The 21,065-nt window shown below is 36.8% G+C and overlaps 1 protein-coding gene across 1 annotated transcript in view; it reads right to left on the bottom strand.

The window, feature by feature from the left end:
• Window positions 1–10,445: 10,445 nt before the first annotated feature.
• LTO1 (NAD(P)H dehydrogenase (quinone)s) overlaps window positions 10,446–21,065 on the bottom strand; it is a 155,433-nt gene continuing 144,813 nt past the window's right edge. Inside the window, exons 6-7 of the mRNA XM_089802969.1 lie at window positions 11,000–11,137; window positions 10,446–10,849 (exon numbers count right to left, since the gene is read on the bottom strand). Of these exons, the coding sequence (XP_089659095.1) occupies window positions 10,775–10,849; window positions 11,000–11,137 (213 nt within the window). The 3' untranslated portion in view covers window positions 10,446–10,774. The remainder of the gene's footprint in view (window positions 10,850–10,999; window positions 11,138–21,065) is intronic.

The following is a 21,065-nucleotide window of genomic DNA, read 5'->3' as shown; positions in this document are numbered from 1 at the left end:
TCCACGTTAAGTGCAATTCATGAAATTGCTATAAGTTTGTAATAGTAAAAGACATAGTTAGGTAAACTTAGATATGCAGACATTATTGACATGCCAATGAGCAGATACATATTGCTCTAGATTTTTTCAACTTTTCAGAAATGGAGGCTAATCTTATACATCATAAGTATTTGCTTCTGTCAATCGTCATGATGTAATACTTAATTCATCCATTTGGGATGTGCCATCTTCCAATATCTGCTACAAGATGAATGCCAGGTGACATGTCACTATTTGAAAATTCAAACAAATAATGGTATGAGTAATGATGCTTTATGGTTTTAGTTGCTAGATGTCCTCAATCATCATCATACCACTGTCCTACAAGCTCTATATTATCATATCTTATAATCCATTCAAGTGAAAGAGTTCGATATGAGATGATAAGGTTTATTATGTACATAAGTGTGTCGCTTTCATTACTTGCCCTAAATGGTGATAGCTGACAAAATAGCATTTTAGATGCTGGATTGAAAATGGCAGTCAATTCTTCAATACTATGATTTCCGTGAGGGAAATGAATTAAAATATCTTGACAACGAATTATTATATGAGCTTCCCTATATATCTGCACCAGATATTTTAGGTAAATTAATTCTCCATTTGTCATGAATGGAGACAAAACATGAATTTCATTGGTCTCTTCTATCGGCTCAATGTTTCCCCATCCATGATATCGAAACATTGGAGCATGGTTGTCATAAAAATAGCTTTCCAATATTTTTCTTTGGCATTCACTTGGAAGTTGTTGGATTCTTTCAAGGATACAAAGTTGTGGAATTTCAGAGAATTCATCTGTTCGAGGGTATGTTATAGTAGATGCATTTATAGTATTCATACTGATGCAATGTGGACAGAGGAAAACCTGTTGAAAACGAGCAACATTTCTTAGTTTTTTCTACGAATAATTGAATTCTAAGATATAACTTAAGTTCAATGTTTTCCATTTTTTTAGAGATATTCTTGGTGGGAAATTCATATGCATCTAATTAATGTGTAGGTTTCTATACATAGATAGCACAAAAATTCCAGATATGTACAATAAAGAGTAAGATGATGTAGGAGGACCCTATACATTGTTACTATTTATAGACAAATATGCATTTTGAGGCATATGAATGCATTGTAAATATTTGAGAAACCACAAATTATAAATGCATTTTAATTCAATGACATATGATAGTACAATTTTCAACTTGTAAAATAAATTCTACCCATCTCCTGTTATTTATTGACTAATTAAGTTCTCATTTTTAAGACTAAATCTAAATTATATGTTTTTCGTAATACTTGTGTTATTTTGTAAGCAAAAAAGGATGGAAACATACTAGTTACTTATCAATTGTTTTTGAGACGTTGTTCTACTTTTACAACCTTTGCACTTGAAAAACAAATAGAGGAGAACAATTAATTACATAATTCACATAATCATTCCTTACAAATCTATTATATTTATTTTGATAAAGATTACTGAACGAAAAAATTGTATAAAATATAAATATTTGAATCATAGAATGCATTATAGAATATTTCAAAATGAAGAGGAATGTGTACTGAATAATATTAACTCATAAAAAAAAAAATAGTACAAATATGGCTTATATCACTTGTTCAATATTCATTTTGTAATTTTCAAAATGATCAAGTTCTGGTTTAATTTTTAATTAATTTAGTTTATGACTTATACATTGTGATAATCTAAATAAAAATAAATACAATGCATCAAAAACAAAATTAGGTTGTGGATAAGGAAAAGCAAGACGAGAAAAAGGAGGACGCTAAAAAGGATAAGACTGTGGATAAGGATAAGTGACAGAAGGAAAAGGACAAGGATGCTAAAAAGGGAAAAACAATCAGCAAGCAAAAGGAAGACAAGAATAAGGAGAAAGACAAAAAAAAGGAAGACGATAAGAAGGGTAAACATAATGCTAAAGAAAAGAACTATGAGAACAAAAAGAGAAATAGTGACCAACAAAAGATGGAAAAGAGAAAAGATGGGGAAAATAATGATGAGGGAAAGAACAGAGATGATAAGAGAAAAGAGGAAATCTACATTAAATTGATCAAGTTTTGGTTTAATTCAAGGAATATAAATGCATTGCAAATATTTGAGAAACCACAAATTATAAATGCATTTTAATTCACTGACATGTGATAGTACAATTTTCAACTTATAAAAAAAATTATCCTAATCTCCTTTTATTTATTCACTACTTGAGTTCTCATTTTTGAAACTAAATCTAAATTATATGTTTTTTTTAGTACTTGTGTTATTTTGTGAGCAGAAAAGGATGGAAACATACCAGTTAATTATCAATTGTTTCTAAGACGTTCTTCCAGTTTGACAACCTTCAATGTCTCTTTCATGACCTTTGCACTTGAGAAACAGATAGAGAAGAACAATTAATTATATAGTTCACAAAATCATTTCTTACAAATGTATTATATTTATTTTCATAAAGATTACTAAACCAAAAATTGTACAATATATAAAGAATAACAAACTTTCTATAAATTTTTCAATCATGGAATGCATTATACAATATTTGAAAATGAAGTGGAATATGTACTAAATAATATTAACTTGTAAAAAAATATAGTACAAATATGGTTGATATCACTTTTTCAATATTCGATTAATTTGGTTTATGACTTATACATTGTGATAATCTAAATGAAAATAAATATGATGCATCCATAACAAGATAATTATATGTATTTTTATTGCAAAAGTTATGAAACATTTTCATTTATCCATTGCATATGTTCTTTACTATGTACATATATGGATAATATGCTCATCTACTACAATTCTGTATGGATGAATGTGTAATAGGTTATATAACATCCCCAGCAGGTAGAGGTTTTGTTGAGCAAATGGTGCTTACATAAGGTGAAATTACAGGAGGAGAAATATTTAGTTGCAGAAATATCATTGCATTGCAAACATCTGAGATTCTTGATGCACTAAGCTCACAGAAATGAGTTTGGTGAGCAAGTAATGCATGGTCCACTAGAAGTTTGTACTTACTACTTATTGCAATTTTCAGGGAATAATAAACACAAGTCATAACATCACAAGAGCTCAAAGATTCAAGAGAGAACAAGCCACCTATGAGGCTAGTACTCATCTCTATAACATATGCATTGATGTATGCATCATAGTCTTCGAGAGGTTTGAAACAAGGCTTCACATATGCATTTGCCATTTTCTTTACAATTTCAGATTTTTCTAAAAGATCCATGCAATTGGTGAGGAATTTAGAAACAATATCTGCATAAGTTGTTCTCCCAGATTTATTTTTCAAGAATTCTTCACCAAGTACATTGTGTAATGCTTTCTCAACATTTGTGCATTCTATGACAAATACATGCTCCAAAGTTGTAGACTGAATTGCACCAATGATTGGACAATCCCACTGAGGACCCGGACTTGGAATATAAATTCGTTCAGACATTTTGATAACACAATATCTGTCACATATTCAAAATGAATAAACACTTTTAAGAGAAGTCACATGGTTGACCTAAAATTTTAAAATTCAAACAAAATTATAAAATGCACGTTACAAACTCGAGTAGTTTTGGAAAATACTAAATAAATCCATGTGTTATTTACTAAATAAATCCATGTGTTATGTTATTTCAAAAAGTCACAATTTAAGCTGTCATTTATAATTTATTGTCTTTTAATATTTTCACAAATTATAATCATCAATTATATGTGTTTTCTCAAAATATTTTAGAACAACTATTTTCTAATATATTTTCGTAATGCTAATATACATTCCTTTCAGTTACAGTAAACACAACACGCTATAATTACAAATAGCTTAATATTTCTTTACATTATAAGAAATATTTCTCCAAATTTAAATTGAAATCAGAAAATGAAATGACATATATTTTGCAATTAAATAAGCTAAGATATATATTTTTAGTTTCCTTTAATTTTTAATTGTACGAATACCCTAAGCTTACTTCATCGAACACTGTGTTCAACTGTTTACAAAGGACATTAAATATTAATCTTTAGTACCACCTAGAGTTTTGTTATGGCAAATGTTGTATACACTGCACACTTTCTGCAAATAAACTTACTAATGATTTATGTTAAAAACATAGACCAGTAAACTTTAATAAAGTCTTAAAAGAGCCTAAGTATCCATCTGGTGTGAAACAATATATGTTTCATCCTAAATTCTTATTTCCTACACAGAATTGGGTTTACTCGGATTTTCGTTCTTAAATCATTGCCTTCAACAAACCATGGAATGCTTTGAAAGGAAGTCTGGGAGGTCAACGCTCTCCTCCAAGGTTTCAAGCTTTTTTATAGCAGAGAAGAGGATCTCTTTGGATGGGATCTAAAATGGACATGGCTCTATTATGTTAACTTGTTACGGTAGGGTATAGTAAGCTTCACCTTACCACTAATCCCTCTACCTTTAACTGGAACAGGATAGGGAAATCCAAAACTTCACGCAAACTGGATACTGTCCCCAGGCTTGCATGTCACTCTTGGATGCTCAAAGGTACTCAGCTTCAAAGAAAAGGTTAAAGTCATGATAAATTCAGCTCTCACCGAGCTCTCCGCTATGGCCACATGATAGCAATTGGAATAGATTTCTTAATAGTTCTAATCTAAAATGGGCATTGTTGCTCTATTTCAACAATTCTATTCAAGCCTAGTAATGTCTAGTAGTTCTTATTATCTTACTGGAATTATTGAATATGGTTTCAGGTTTTATTCTCTAGAAAGTATGGTTGAAACAAAACAACAGAATGAGAAGTTTCAACAGAAAAGAAAGGAACCATGGCCAAATATAGGACAAGGAGGCTTGCTCCAAAAGCATATCTTAGTTAAGCTTATCAAATCTAAACAAAATAACCCTTAATACACTGTTATATTAAGAAACTGCTTTGAGATTACAAAATCTTTTGATATATCCCTTTCCAAAGCAGACAAAAAGAGAACAATGCAACCAATAAACTGCGTTAAGCTAAATTTTGGTGGTACTGACCAGAAGAATCCATGGGTGGTGCTTCAAACATGCTTTTGATTAAGGTAATTGATGAGGACCTTAGTTTATTACAGCGGAAGAGGAGGAGATTAATAGAAGATGCAGAGAGGAAAAAGCAAAGAACACACTCCCATATGGAGACAACCACAATAACCCTTCCCTTCTTGATAAGATGGGGCATCTCTCTGACAAGGCCAAGGATGATGTGAGGAAAATCTTGAGGTCGAAGCATCTTTTTTATAGAGAGATGTGTGCGTATCATAATGGGAATAGAATTCCTTTGGAGTCTGATCGTGGGTTGCAGCACTGTGGAATGATGATAATGCATCATGCTGCAAGAATGAGAGATGGGCATGAGTTGTTTAGGCCTATGATTGAGGACACAAGTGGTGGGTGTGAACCATGTCAACCATTCAATATTGACAGCCAAGTTTGTTTTCTACACATGCTTCAATGTTCTCAATGATATACACCTCAAAATATTGTATAAAATCTATGATACAGCGGAATGAACACCCATAAGTCAACAAATGAGATACAAGTACAACCAATTAGAAAAACAAACAATACAGCTTTTACAGAGACGAGCCAACTACTCTAATGTATTTGGCTTCTTTCCTGCCAGAATGAGGGAGATCTCAAGGCCACGAGTAAAAGCTTGACTGACAGATGACCATCATGATCATGAGGCTCTTGATGATTGTTTGAGTTATGAACCAAAAAGCCTAAGTCCCACCCTTGCATGGACAATGAGAATGAAGAGAAAAGCCTATCCGGAAGTCCTTCAATGGCTGATCCCTTGCAACTGCAGCATTTTTCTCGTCAACCCCGGCCTTTCGGTGGTAGTCCTATGCAGCTTCTTCCCCATATGGCCTCTACAGGTGGACAGGAAACTAGTCATATGCATCTGCAACAACATCACTGTTTTGGTCATGATGTCAAGAGTCTGGGTAGAAGCTCTAGCAAGTGTAAGCCCTCTCAGAGCGAGGAGGACGAGCCGAGTTTTACAGAGGATGGGATAGATGGTTCCAAGTGCGGTAAAAAGGAGAAGGATACCTCTCCTTGGCATCGCATGAAATGGACTGATGAGATGGTCAGGATTCTCATCACCGTTGTCTTGTGGGTTGGAGAGGAGGGGGACTGTGCACGTGAGGGTAATGCTAATAGCAAGAGAAAATCTAGGATTTTGCAGAAGAAGGGCAAGTGGAAGTTTGTGTCCAAGTTGATGAATAGCAAGGGGCATCCTGTTTCTCCCCAGCAATGTGAGGACAAGTTCAATGATCTCAATAAGAGGTACAAGAGGCTAAATGATGTCCTTGGCAGGGGGACTGCTTGCGAGGTAGTTGAGAACCCTTCCCTTCTTCTCGCTTGCAGAAGCCTGACGAAGTGGGGGCTCCCTCTTCGCCTCATCACACCGAGCCTCTCAAATCTTCCATAAGAGGCTCCGCCAAAAAACCTGCGAAAAGGCAACCAAAATCCGCTGCTAGAACTCCTGCCCGACACAAGCCTGGTGAAAAGATTCAACAAAGAGCCACGCGTTTAAGGTGCGTTGCTCAGAAAACGGAACATGCTAAGAAGGGTAAAAATACAGTTACGAAGAAGGTTTGTAAGGAGTTCAGTAAAGTGATCTTTGATGGAGTTGAGTTTAGGATAGGGGACTACGTTTATGTGAAGCGCCTAGAGCAGAGTGCGAGCATTGCCAAATATGTAACAAGGTTGGAAGAGGAATTATGGTAGAATGTGAGGAGTGTCTGGGTGGTTTCCATCTATCTTGCTTGAAACCTCCCTTGAAGGCGGTTCTCGAGGACAAGTGGTTTTGTCCATATTGCGAGACAAATGAAGGGAACACAATCCAGCGGAGACGCAAAAGAAAGACGAAGAAGACTGCGAGAGAAAAGCTTCTTAATTCTGAGTTGTGGGCTGCTAGGATTGACAGGTATGGTTTAGTTTTCTTTTATATACTATTGCAGAAATCTCCTTCTACTTTTGTTACTTTCATTTCTATTTTCTATTATTATGCACTCATGACCCTCTCAAAAGAAGAGGATAGCCATTGCGAAGGCCACGGTGACAGATGCACACCTGCTAGTGCTGGATGAGGCGACAACAACAGCAAGAGATTAATAGAAGACGCAGAGAGGAAAAATGGTAAGGGAAAGAAAAAACAGAAAATCTTCTCATGAAGTAGACATTGATGAAAAGGCAAATAAAATCAAGAAAGATGGTAACAGAGTAAAAATTCAGAAGTCTCTAAGCAAAAGAGACAGTGAAGATACTGCTTTAAAAATTACATACTGAGATCTCTGAAAAGAATGAAAAATGCTTCAAATCATGAATGAAGGAATGAAAAATTGAATACATCAAATAAGATCTCCTTTTCCTTACAAAAGTCCTCAAAATCTATTCAAAAAAATCCTAAGCAAAATACATTACAGAAGGAGAAAAAATACTTGTTTTCTGCAACAAAACTACTTCTCAGAAGCACACAGAAGGGACTGTCCAATTTTCCCGATGCCTCCGAAATCAACAATTACTAATAAATAGGAACTTTAGATGACCAGAATTCAAGAATCCAATTAAATGCAGTCGACAGACAGCCGGAAAACATTCCCCAAGACAATGAGTAAAAGACAGACCAAAGAATTCTGACCACATTTTCTCCCAAAACTGACATCTTCGCTGACAATATGACACCTATACAGTGCACAGTATAAATCCAAATCAAAATACGGTGGATTTCCTAAAGATTTAGATCTGGGAATTGGCTGAGCATAGTGGTTCAGATAAGACAATTGATGAAACATAAAGCCAAGCAATAAAGACTACAAAGAAAAAAATGTCATTGACAATACGCTTATTTAATGTTAGATCAAATGTTGTCAAAATTGGCCAGATATTGTTCAAAGATAGGTGAATAATATTAATAAAATCACTATTGCTATGTTCCATCCATCCGCCACCACTGCCACAAATTCATTTTTTAATAGAATGGAAAAAGCTCAATACCCTACTGTTCACCACAACAGCCAATGGGAAATTCGAATTTAACATGTTCTTATAAATTAAAATAATGGCCCGAATTCAAAAACATTATGAAACTAGGTTGGAATACATAAATAAAACATTTCAATTGGTCAAAACTTATTGAAAATTTGCATCCACTTGGATGCTATAGTATCCTGCCATACGGCAGGAACTAATAACACTATACAAAATAACATGAGTTAAAATTAACAGTTACTATTTTGTATTAACAGTTAGATTCTAACAAATAAATAACACTATACAAAATACCAATGCAAAATACTAACTTATTAATATTATAAGCAATGACACAAAGATGACCAATTTGACTTTGACAAATACTATATTTTTACTAGACTTTTAGACTACTGAAAAACATTTGACATTAATCAAAAAATAACTACCATGAAACACTAATTGTAGAAAGACTTTAAAAATATATTAAAAAAAATGAAAAATAAATGACTGGATACAAATTATAAGAACCCTCTCTGCATTAATTGTATCACAGCATGAAATTCCACGCTTCTGCATAACATAGATGTCAAGATGTTTTCCTCAATGATGCAGCATCATCTTTACAGCAAGCTTTGGCCCTTATCTTCAACCAGCAAAGCATAAAACCTAGTTTGCCATAAAATAAGGGAATATCCCTGGGTATCCGTTAGGGAGTCCAATAACTGTGACAGTTTTGTCATGTTCAGCCCCAATTACTAAGATAAATATTAAAAGAGCCCCAAGAATTGTAAAACATGTATCAATAGTCCACCACATATGTACTAATAGCCAATAATTGTTTAGCCTTTTTGGTTGGTCATTGGCCCATTTGTGCACCACTATTGGGACATTCCAGAAAACTGCTAGGACATTTGGCCACAAGTACTGACATTTTTAAGTGAATGACTATTGGTGTAAAACATAGCAGGTATCAAGTGACACTTTGAAAATGCCACTTTTTGACCACTTGGCATTAGACGATCCCTACATGAATACTCAGAAGCTGAAACCTTAGCTTTCAGCTCTTAACTCACAGACATATCTATTCTGAAAAAATAGTCAAAATTCGACTTACGGTCTAGGAGTTTTCGGTGCGCAAATTTAGCCTGGGTGGCTTAGTAGGGACTTTCCCCTACCTCGTTTTTAAGAAATAAAAATCCAAGTCTGGATCTGATAATTACTTTAAGAGACTGCTAAATCTGCACACTCTCAATCACCCTTCTCCTTCAACTATGATCTTCGCATGCAGCTAGGAAAAGACATTCTTACAGCAGACAATGTCTTAGTAAGAATAAGATCCGGTCAAACTCTGACGACCATGAACAGGCCTCTCCAAAGTAATGCAATCAAATACGAAGTTGCCAATGTGAGGAGCAAACTGCCAATCATGAAATAATCAGTCATGCCTTCTCGTAATGCCCGCCAAGGCACACGCAAATCTCAAAAAAGACCCATCAATATAATAACCCCAATTCTAAGGAAGAAGATAAAAAACCTAACGGAAATAAGAAAATGCTAACAAATCAACCAAATGTGATTGGCAAACAATACTCTCAAGCCAATGAAAGAAGGCATCATCCTCCAAGCAAGGTTTAGGACCATCTATGGATGGGAGGCACCAACAAAATCAGTCACCAACATCGTGGCTAAGCAAATAATTGGATTTTCTGCACAGGCCAACTGGAAGGAACCTCGACAAATAAGAAATGAGTGCAGCGCAGTACTACTGACGCTCAAAAAAAATTGATTACCCCAAACAATGTACTTCATAGGATTTCAAACAAATGCAATCTCTATCCACAAGAATCTCTGATCAAAACAAAGAAGCTTCAATTCACCTCAATCAGCGCCAATAAGATCTTCAAATCAAAAAATTTGGAACAGGATCTGCATTGCTCTTATACCATATTAGAAATATGGGCAGCAATTTGATGAGCACATTTTACACAAAAAATACCCTCATCTTACTTACGTTTACACATTTAGAAGATTGGAATATCCTATTTTGTAGGAGAGATCCTATAACAACTTCTAACATGTAGATGAGCTATTTTTAACAGCTCATAATACAAACAAATAATTGTAGCAGAAAACCTAATGGATAATGGAATATTTCAATCACCCATAATTATGTGAGTTGTTATTACTGTTTACTTTACCTTACACACCACATGTTAGTTTAATGGATATGAACACTGATTCCCAACACTAAAACTTGCCATTCTCCAAATTTGGATAGAGCAACGATTGGTCATGCAACAAATCTCTTTGAAATGTATTCAAGGCAGTTGCTGGGCAAGACAATCAAAGAGCTTAAAAATGGTCATATTGTTAAAGAATCATTCAGATGATCTCAAAAAAAACTTTATACTAAAGATATTCATATAATTGCAATCGAATGATCTCAACTTACAAGTGAAAAGTATAAAACACATTAACAGCTAGGAGCTGCTTTTATGGCAAACTCCTGTTGCCTATCATAATATTTTAGTTCTACAAAAAACTTAAGTCTGAGGAATAAAATATTCACTACTTATTTCAAGATCTTTATCTGAAATATTTTACAAGGTGGAGATGTGAATAACTGTTTTTCCAGTTACAGGCAAAAATGAAGACATGTTGCGAAGTCATGAAAACCATAAAGGACCCATTTTTCTTTCTTATGCATAAGCCTTGTAATTTATGTGGACAAATCAATATTCAGATTGAGCCTGATCAAAACCAGAGACACGGGCAAGCTCTGCAAATATCTTCTCACCACTCAAAACCTGATTTCCAAAACATAATTAATTCTAGTGGACAAGGACACTGGAAAATCAGAAAACCAATGATTTAAATATGGATGGAGATTCTGCCTCAAATTTAATTCTTTAGATATATAGAAATTCTAATGATTCTTAGAATGCAGTAAATCCTACCTGGCCATTTATTACCCAAGTCGGGAAACCTTGAATATTAGCATCTTTACAAGCTTTTTCTATCTCGACTCCCTTTCTATACCCAGTTGGATAGCATTCCACATAGTCCAGAATCTTTGCTGCTTCAGCACCAAACATCTGTAGAGAGTCAAAGGGAAAGGATACGCTGGGATTAAATTTTTAATAAAGAATGATGTATTTTCTGGAACATAGTTCTAAAAAGTCTTAAAACTTACAACTTTTATTATAAATATCAACAAGGAAGCTGATAACCACAATAAATAGAATCCTGTTCACTCCATCTTTGTCCAGAATGCAAGCATAGGACAGATCTTTCTATTTATTGGGAAATATGATAGACTTCTGTTTGAGATAGAAATAAGAATATTAACTCACAATGCTTAAAATTTAAATAACTATAGCATTAAAAACTATCTCACCAATATGACAAAATTAAGCTAATCTTCAGAGCTACGAGAAAATAACTTGCTAGTTTGAATATATGTGGAGAGAATTCCTGAAATACTAAGGGTATGTCACTCCTCTTTGAAGTTTGAACCCATCATGAAATGACATCTGTGAAGTACAGTAGAGTACATTATACCTGTAATCCTCAAAAATGTTATACAATTGCTGTCAATTATTACAAGCCCAATAGCAAACCATCAAATAATTGTCAAGGTAGTTCCTGCTGTTACTGCCACCATAGAATCCCGCCCCTTACCTCTTCTAACATGCTCTGAAATGCCAGGGCTTGAACAAGTTAAAGGAAATTAAATCAGTAACTATTAGGGATTTTGAGCAATGAATGTTTTATTACCTGCAGAAAGACCATTAAAACCCCAGTTTTCCAGAACAGCTTCAGCAATCAGAGCCAGTCATATAGAAGCATAAGGAATTTGTTGTCGGGTAATCGGGTAGTTGGACAGTTTTGTGTAACTGAGGGCAACTACCAACGCAACAGTTCACCTTGCGTCCCTCGGCTACTATATGTACTAGTCTCCGTCACAAGTAAAGACATTATACATTGGAAATGTAATCTTGCATTTCATAATGAATGAATACATAAGTTGCTTTTGAGTTATTTATAATTCCTGTTTTCAAAATCTTATTCCATCTTTATGCATTAGTTCTTGTTAACCCTGAGAGATGGAAAACATTTGGTGTTGTTGCCAACTGAATCTGGGAAGAGTAACACAGCAAATGGCACAACATAGAATAAATGGGAATACCTACATCAAAGAATATCAAAACAAATGAAGACAGAGTGACCACTCACCGAGAACTTCCAAATATTATTTCAAGCAACAATTGAAACATTCGTACAGAGAGAAGCCGTACGTGTAGAGGGTCTTGAAGACACCATTTGAGAAACCCACACCGTGAATCCCACAGCGAACCGACTTCTGCACCAGTTTCCCCAAATATTCGCACAAGCCTTCCTTGCACTAGCGAGGTGAAGGGAGGAGACTGAGAGGGCAACGTCAGCAACAAACTCTTTGGAACTTTGCTGAATGGAACCGTCAGGTAGAAGAGGACCGAGATGAGACCCAGCGGAGGTCCAATCCATGAGCCTTAGGCCTTGGGAATGTTGAAAGAAAAGAGCACTTGTAACTTTGTAATGGTCACATAGACGACCCATGATATACAGAGACTAAAAATAAATAAAAAGTGTTCATTTTTTTATGATGATTTGAATTGATGCCAAACCAACTAAACAAAAATAGAAATAGAAAAGCACGAAATGATGTCATATACACCACACATCAGGCTTTAATCCTCACGCAACAAGCCAAACGAAGGCAAAGGCTTAGGCAACTCGCCAAAGGGGACCACAGCAGGGTCACTGAGAGTGACCACAGTGCCACACAAGGTGCATTGGCTGATGGAGAACAAGGTTTGCCTCACCATCAGCGGGTGAGAAGCAGTCAGGATTTGATAGAAGAGACACGATAAAAACTAAGTTGGAACGAGGAAACGAGAAAGTTCATTTACTTGTCTCACACACCATGGGTGGAGAATCAATGTAGGAGTGAAGAGGGAACCAGCATGGCTAGAGCTGTCTATGTAGCACGAGCATGAGGTACCCACACTCCGTTCTTTCCCCACACACCGAAAGAGCAAGTACAATTTGGTAGCCCAAACCTATTTTCAAAGCCTACCACACCACAAATTAATGTGGGTGCGCAAGCACAAGCACAAATCCCAACACAACGGACAACCAGTAGTTCAACCGGTGGTACAATCAGCAACCATGGCTGCGAACAAACAGAAGTTGTCCAAATTCATAGGTCAAGCAAAAGAAGATCCAGTACGCCACTGTCGAACATGTGAAACCATTTGGACTGCCAACGAGGTCACCGACCAGGAGGAATGGGTGAGACAATTCCCTACTGCATTGAGGGAAGTAGCCATCGAATGGTGCTCAGGTGTAGACAAGACCATTCTGACAACTTGGGTTGACTGGAAAAAGGAATTTCAAAAGGAATTCAAACTAGTGCGAAACAACAATGAGATACTTGCAGAAATATATGGCACCAAGCAAGGGAAAAGTAAGTCGGTCAAAACATACGAACGATAATTAAAAGAACTCCTTGGCAAGATGAAGTGTGCACCAGCAAACGAACTCAAAAAGTGATGGTTCTTTGAGGGACTAAAGACATCCCTATGGAGGAAGATTAAGATCGTACCTCCGACTTTGTACTACAACACCTATAACCAGGCCATGGACTTAGAAAGCAAATACAAGACTTCTAAAAAGGCTAGTAAGTCATCTTCATCAGACGATGACTCTTCTGACGAAAGCAATGACGAGGAAGGAAGTAAGAAGGTACATGCCCTACAGAAAGACCTTCAACGAATGATGAAGGGACTGAAGGTAACCAAAGGAGGGTCAAGCAAACATGAGGAGGATGAAGTATGGTGCATGGACTGCAAACACAAAGGGTTCATGTCCTAAAAAATCCTTCTATGACATCTGCCAGGTTATGGGACATTCCCTAAAGAATGTCCCTATAACATGAAGACCTAAAACCAGCAAGTACTACTCACACAAGAACAACCCTCTACATTGGAATTGGGCAACCAACAAAGTAACAATAATGCCACTTCTGGTGGGTACAAAAACAATCAGCGGGGAAGCCGAGGGAACAATAACAATAACCACCCATGTATCCAATACGACGCGAAGGGGAGGCCCATGATATGGTGTAGGAATTACAACCAATGGGGACATTTTGCCTATGATTGCCAGAAAGTGGAGACCCCACAGAAGTCGTGCAAATGCTGTGGGTTTGGCGACCATGTAGACACAAATTGTCCGAAACCACATGTTAACCTCCTCGATGACAAAGGAAGCAGCAAGGAGGAAGAAGTTTTGGCGATTACACGTGCACAAGCTAAGAAGGTTGTTTATCCAGACCCTTGTACGAAAAAGAAAAGGGCCTGAGAAGCCAAAGTGGAGATTGAGAAACAATTACAAGCCCGCAAAGATACTGCTGGAACTTCTACTCGAGCAACAACGGAACAAAACATTCTAAGGCAAGTGATGCAATTGGAAGTTCTGATGAAGGTCAAGGACCTACAGGAAACTAAGCCCCACCTCCGTATAGCCCTCTTGGACACTCCAACGGCCACAAGTACTCCAAAATTAATCAAGGAACTCAATAAGTTTGGCAATGGATTTGATGATACTCACAGTGAACAGTAGGAGACACCTAGTCGTGGTGGAGATGGGAATCTTAGGCACCATCCTCACCGACACGATCGTAGATGGTGGGTCAAGAGTGAACGTCGTGTCGGAAGAGAATTGGAAGAGTTTGGGGAAGCCGACATTATGGCCACCAACCTTCAACCTCTTACGGGCTGACCAGCACAATATCACGCTCCTTGGGACTCTAACGGCACAGAAGGTAACAATCGATACACATCCATTCACTCTAGACATCATATGATTCCCCTCCAACGGAAAGGATATGATGCCATCTTAGGAAGAAGGTGGTTGGTGACAGCTAAAGCGAATCATAACTGGAAAAAGAACACTATCATTTGAGAAGGGCAGAAGGAAGTACCTGATCGACTTGAGAACCCAGATGGTTGGTGAAGAGATGGCATCCTCCTCGGACTCAGAATCCGATGATGAAGATGAAGGGAGGAAAGGCATAAAACCTAACAATGAAGGGGTACTAGAATTGAGGGAATGTCTAATGATGCAGATTCTATGGATGGGCTATTTCATTGGTAGATGGGCGATTATGAACTATTTATGCCATCGTGCAATGTGTTGGAGATTGTGGAAGAGGTGAAAAAATTCCCTCGAGTACACGAAATACTGGGTAGGGGAGACAAAAGTTAGAGACAACCCTGCCCACCAATTCCCTGAGGGAGAGACCATTAAATACCAAGAGGCCAAGTTGCAGGAAGTAAATTTGGGAGATGAACACAATCCAAAGACTATTTTGGTTGGGGATGACTGGGACCCCATACTGAAGACTGTGGCGTTTAAAATATTCACAAAGTACAAGGATGTGTTCGCTTGGACATTTAAAGATTTGAAGGGTGTACCTCTGGAGTTATGCGCACGTTGAATCCCCCTCATACTTGAAGCCCAACTTGTGTGCAAGAGGTTGTACAAGATGAACAGATACTATATTGCAAGAGTGAACATGGAGATCGAAAGGATGTTGGTGATAGGCATCACCTTCCTAGTCGAGACAAGCGAGTGGATTTCTCCTATTGTCATTTCTCTGAAGAAGGAAGCAAACCAGATCCGTATTTGTGTGGATTTTCAATGCTTCAATGCCATTACCATCAAAGACTTGTTTCCTATTATGTTCACTGACAACATTCTAGAAGAAGTGGCAAATCATGATAATTACTCATTTAGGGATGGGTTTTTTGGGTACAACCAGATTTCCATTACGGAGGAGAACAAATTAAAAACAACTTTTGTGGTGGAAGATGGTGTGTATGCATACAACCGTATGCCCTTTGCCCTTTGTAATGCGCCTGCGACTCTTCAATGGATCATCCTACACATCTTTGATAAGATGTCGGTAGGAAACTTTACAACATTCCTAGACGACTGGTTAGTATTCAGTGGGCAGGACACGCATATTGCAGCTCTGGGGGAGTGCATGGAGCAATGTCAAAGAGCTTGCCTTGCCCTTAACCCGAAGTGTCACTTAATGGTGCCGCAAGGAGAGTTACTTGGGCTTTCGTTTGTAAAGCTGGATTGAAGACCGACCCAAACAAAGAAAGGGTGATTGTTGAAATGGACGCCCCTATTGATATGACGTGAGTCAAATCATCCCTCGATTATATTGGATATTATCGAAGATTCATTAAGAACTTCGCACAGATATCCCAATCATTGGACAAACTCTCAAGGAAAGGGGAGTTGTACATATGGGGAAAGGAGCAAGGAGAGGCTTTTGAAGAATTAAAAACCAGATTGATGGGTGCTCCCATTCTCACATTTCCAAATTGGGATAAAGAGTTTCATGTACACGTAGATGCATGGAACTACGCCATCAGGGCTACTTTGGCCAAGGAAGGAGCGCACGGATTGGACCATCCCATATATTTTGCAAGCTGATTGTTATCCAAGGCGAAGAAAAATTATAGCACTACCAAGAGAAAAGCCCTCGGAATGATGTATTTGATACAAAAGTTTCAGCACTACCTATTGGCCAACTCATTCACATTCTATGTAGACCACCAAGCCCTCATGTAATTGGTCAATAAGCCCATCATTTAGGGGAGAGTCAGTCGTTGGCTTTTGCTACTTAAGGAATTTACATTCAACATCATGGTATGGCCAGGGCATAGCCACGTGATTATGGACCAGTTGTCACGAATCAAATCAAGAGAGCCACCCGTGGGAGTAAACAACAACTTCCCTGATGCACACTTGTTTCAAATTGCCATACTTCCTTCATGGTAAACCAGTATTGGGGAGTACCTATCCACAACCCAATTTCCTTCGAGACATGCCTCCAAGAGAATGGAGGAAGTTGGTTCTGAGGAGCAAAACCTTTCAATTAATTAATGAATTACTCTACAAAATGGAGGCAAACCAAGTATTAAGACAATGTGTGATGGAAGAAGAGATACTAGGAGTACTCCGAGAAGCCCGCGAAGGACCAATAGGCAAACACATGGGTCCTGACACCTCAGCAAGGAAAGTGCTTCAAGTAGGCTTGTGGTGGTCGACATTGCACAACGATGCCCGAGAACGGGTTGTTGAGTGTGACACTTGTCAGCACGTAGGGAAGCTTCTCAAACGAGACTTCATACCGCTTAACCCATCACACACCTAGGAACTGTTCGAAAGGTGGGGGTTAGACTTCGTCGAGCCCCTACGAGTTAGTCGGGCCAGAAGGTGTCGGTATATTGTGGTGGCTACAGAATACTTAACAAAATGGGTGGAAGCTCAAGCATTGTCGGACAATTCTGCATAAAGCACAACTAAGTTCATCTACGAACAAATCATAACACGGTATGGAATCCCAATCCAACTAACAAGTCATAGGGGTGGACAATTTCTAAATCATGCAATCTAGTTGTTGACTACCAAATTCAAGATTTTTCATATGCTGTCAAGTCTGTACTACCCTCAAGCGAATGGGCAAGCAAAGGCAAACAACAAGATTCCACTCAAAATTATGTATAGATCATGTGGAGTCAAGGGTGAAGACTGGGTGGAAAAATAACCATCTTTGCTGTGGGCCTACCGTACCTTGTACAAGGTAACCACAAGGAACACGCCATTCCAATAGACGTACGGGCAGGGGGTTGTGGCACTGATAGAGTTCATGGTACCAGGTTTATGGATAGCTATCAACAATAGGCTCGACAACATGGAGAGCTTGGGAGAGACTTTATACCTTGAACAAATTAGATGAGAAGAGGGTGTTGGCACTGTTAAGTACCAGAATTTTGCACCCAATACTGAACTAAATGAGTTCAATAATCCTAGTATAACATGGGAATCACTTCTACGTGGGACATGCAATGAAGTGAGGCCTCCTGTTCCTATCAGATGCTTCACTTAAAGCTTGAAAACTTATGAGGAAAAGGGATAGAAAGATATGGAAAAGCAAAACTAAACCTATGGTGATGCACCTAAAGTTCGAATTTGTGATATTCAGAGAACTTTTACACTCAAAAACAATGAAATAATCTTCAAACTCACACGACTTGCTTAACATATACATGCACATAAATATTTTGCAGAAAGGTTGAAATGGATATTTGCTCAATAAAGGAAAAGGAATCTTTCACAATAGAGAACGTATTACTTTTTCTATACACAAACTGCAACCTGTGCCATATATTTTATCACAGAATAGGTACAAAAATGAGACAAAACTAAAAGGAAAATAAGGCTTCCACTAATAGATTGATCAAATCACACGAACACAATTCTACAAATGAAAGGAAGATGATAAGAATTAAGACAAAACAGTCTCCAAGGTAGCTTCTGAATATCATAAACTGAGTTATAGAATCATGCAAAAATATGCCTGAAGGATAGAAAAAATCACTAAGAGCCCAAATTGCATAAGAGAGAACTCCCGTCATTTGAAAAATGAGAAGTATATATTAACTTCCAAACATAACAACATACCCATAAATTAGGCAGTGTAGGTCGGATAGAATCAGAAACCCCAAAAAATAAGCCTTCTAACCACTCCAGAAGACCTCCAATCAATGTCAAACTGTTACTCCATAATAGTCACATGGAGACAAATCAAATGGAACTCCAAGATCTCCACAAATTTCTCCAAAAATGACTCAAAAAGTCACCGGTCAAGACTCAAAGTGCAACACCACTTCTAAAACACATGGCAACAATAAAAGCTCTCCCTTTACAATTTTGAAATTGACTTCAACCCTTCAAGACTTGGCAACTAGAAACGCCAACTCTCCTAATGTAATTAAGACTTTGACAATTAGTTTATAAGTTCCAACTATCAAGCTTTAAATTTTACAAATATATATGGTCATAATAAAAGTTATAATACCATTAGTGTTTTAAAATAAGCTTTTTATATTATATTTATTTTATTAAATGATATTGATAATTCACTTAATAGACTTAATTTTAAATAATGTCTTATTAGGTAAATATATCAATAGTATTTAATAAAATATATATATATATATATAATATTTTAAGACATTATTATTATTATAAATTTTATTCCCAAGTAACCATAGTATATACTTGTAAAAGTTTTGCAAAATGGGCATGATGGACCCAAAATCTTTATGAAATTAAACATAATATGCTAAGGCAAAGGTAAAGCCAAAACACATTATTTCATTTCATTCTTATCGATGTATGAGAGAGAAGAAGAATAGAGTTTGAGAAAACCCTTGCCGCCAATGATGGAGAAACTTCTGGCCTTCATTCCTATTCGATTTTCTCCCTGGTTTGCTGCATCTTTCATGCCACTCTGGAGTTCGCCTGATTTCTTGGCATTCTCAATGCTATTTTAAAGCCTTTTTCCAGCTGCGATGTCATGTCCCCATTTTGGAGGCAATTTGATTTAATTAATTTAATTAATTAGGTTATCCAAAATAATGAATATTTTATGAGGATGACTAATTAATTATTTTAATTAAATAAATAAGTGGTATTAAGTTAATTATTTATAAAGTTATCAAATAAATAAATATTAAAAGGTAACTTTATATTTAATTAATTTAATAAACTGACTTGAATTATAAGATATTTTATAAAGTCACTTAATAGATAAAACAAAATAATGTTCTAGAAGCTTCTGGAGAAAGTGGAGGGAAAAGAATAAATAGGCACCCCGGGCTTCATTCTAATCATCCAGATTTGTTGTTGATGATGTTGATGTTTGTTGCTGTGCATTGTGGAGCCTAGGGTTTCTGCAATAGTCACAACTAGCCATTGAGAACGAAAACTCTCAATTGGTACGCAATGTTGAGGGTGTGAAATATCACTTGAATTATTGCAGCTGGGAGGAAGATACTTCAGTCTTCTATTTGTGCTACATTGAGAAAAAATATTTGTGGCCATTGAGAATGAAAACTCTCAATTGGTACGCAATTTTGAGGGTGTGAAATATCACTTGAATTATTGCAGCTGGGAGGAAGATACTTCAATCTTCTATTTGTGCTACATTGAGAAAAAATATTTGAGTACAAAAAGCAGGCCGAAAAAGCAGTTCGAAAAAAGCAGGCCGAAAAAGCAGTCCGAAAAAAGCAGGCCGAAAAAGCAGTCCGAAAAAAGCAAGCCGAAAAAGCAGAACCAAAAAAACAGGCTGAAAAAGCAAGTCCGGAAAAGCAATTCAAAAAAAAAGCAATCTGAAAAAGCAAAGAAAATTATTACAGCCATCTACAATCAGGGGCGGCAGCTAGAGAGGCACGACTTGGGCATTTGAGGAGGTTATTTTCTGTTCAGTGGTATTGCAATACATCTATTCTCTAAGGCGACTTCATATGCCAGGTCTGATGTGTATTTTCATAGTTGCCTTTCACTATAGAGTGCTGTTGTAATTGTCATTTCGTATCAGACCTATCATTCATTAATAGATATATCATTCATTTTTACATTCCTCACAATGGTATCAGCAATCCATCGCTTTAGTTGTATTTAATCATGCATGTGATTAGCGTACTGCTGTAGGGAAGTATTGAAGTTAGATATTTAGTGTTGCATTAGTTTTCATTGGCAGCTGTAGGTGCATATTACTTTACCAGCAATCATCATATTTTGATATCTTTGTAAATGCCAAGAGTCTTGGCTAACTTAGTATGAATATTGTATTGGATACTCATTCTCAATTAAGGAGATACAATTGCTGGTCATTAATAGTTGTCTTTGAGTGTTAATATATCATTTCTTATCAGCTAGTTAGCTTGCATACCAACTGTTTGTTAAAATACCAGTTGGTTGTAGGTGATCATTTTCATGATTAGAACTCATATATGCATTCACTATTGCCAAAATTAGTTGCATATTTATGTTAGGTCATTGTTTAGACAATTTGGAGTCTTTTGTGAGCATTCTCTTTGAGGCAAATCCAAA

The sequence above is a fragment of the Cupressus sempervirens genome, chromosome 10, assembly GCF_028749045.1.
Source record: "Cupressus sempervirens isolate cs-2001-9-10 chromosome 10, ASM2874904v1, whole genome shotgun sequence".
Taxonomy (NCBI): domain Eukaryota; kingdom Viridiplantae; phylum Streptophyta; class Pinopsida; order Cupressales; family Cupressaceae; genus Cupressus; species Cupressus sempervirens.
The sequence above is the reverse complement of the archived record's forward strand: the minus strand, read 5'-3'. Positions and strand labels throughout refer to the sequence as shown.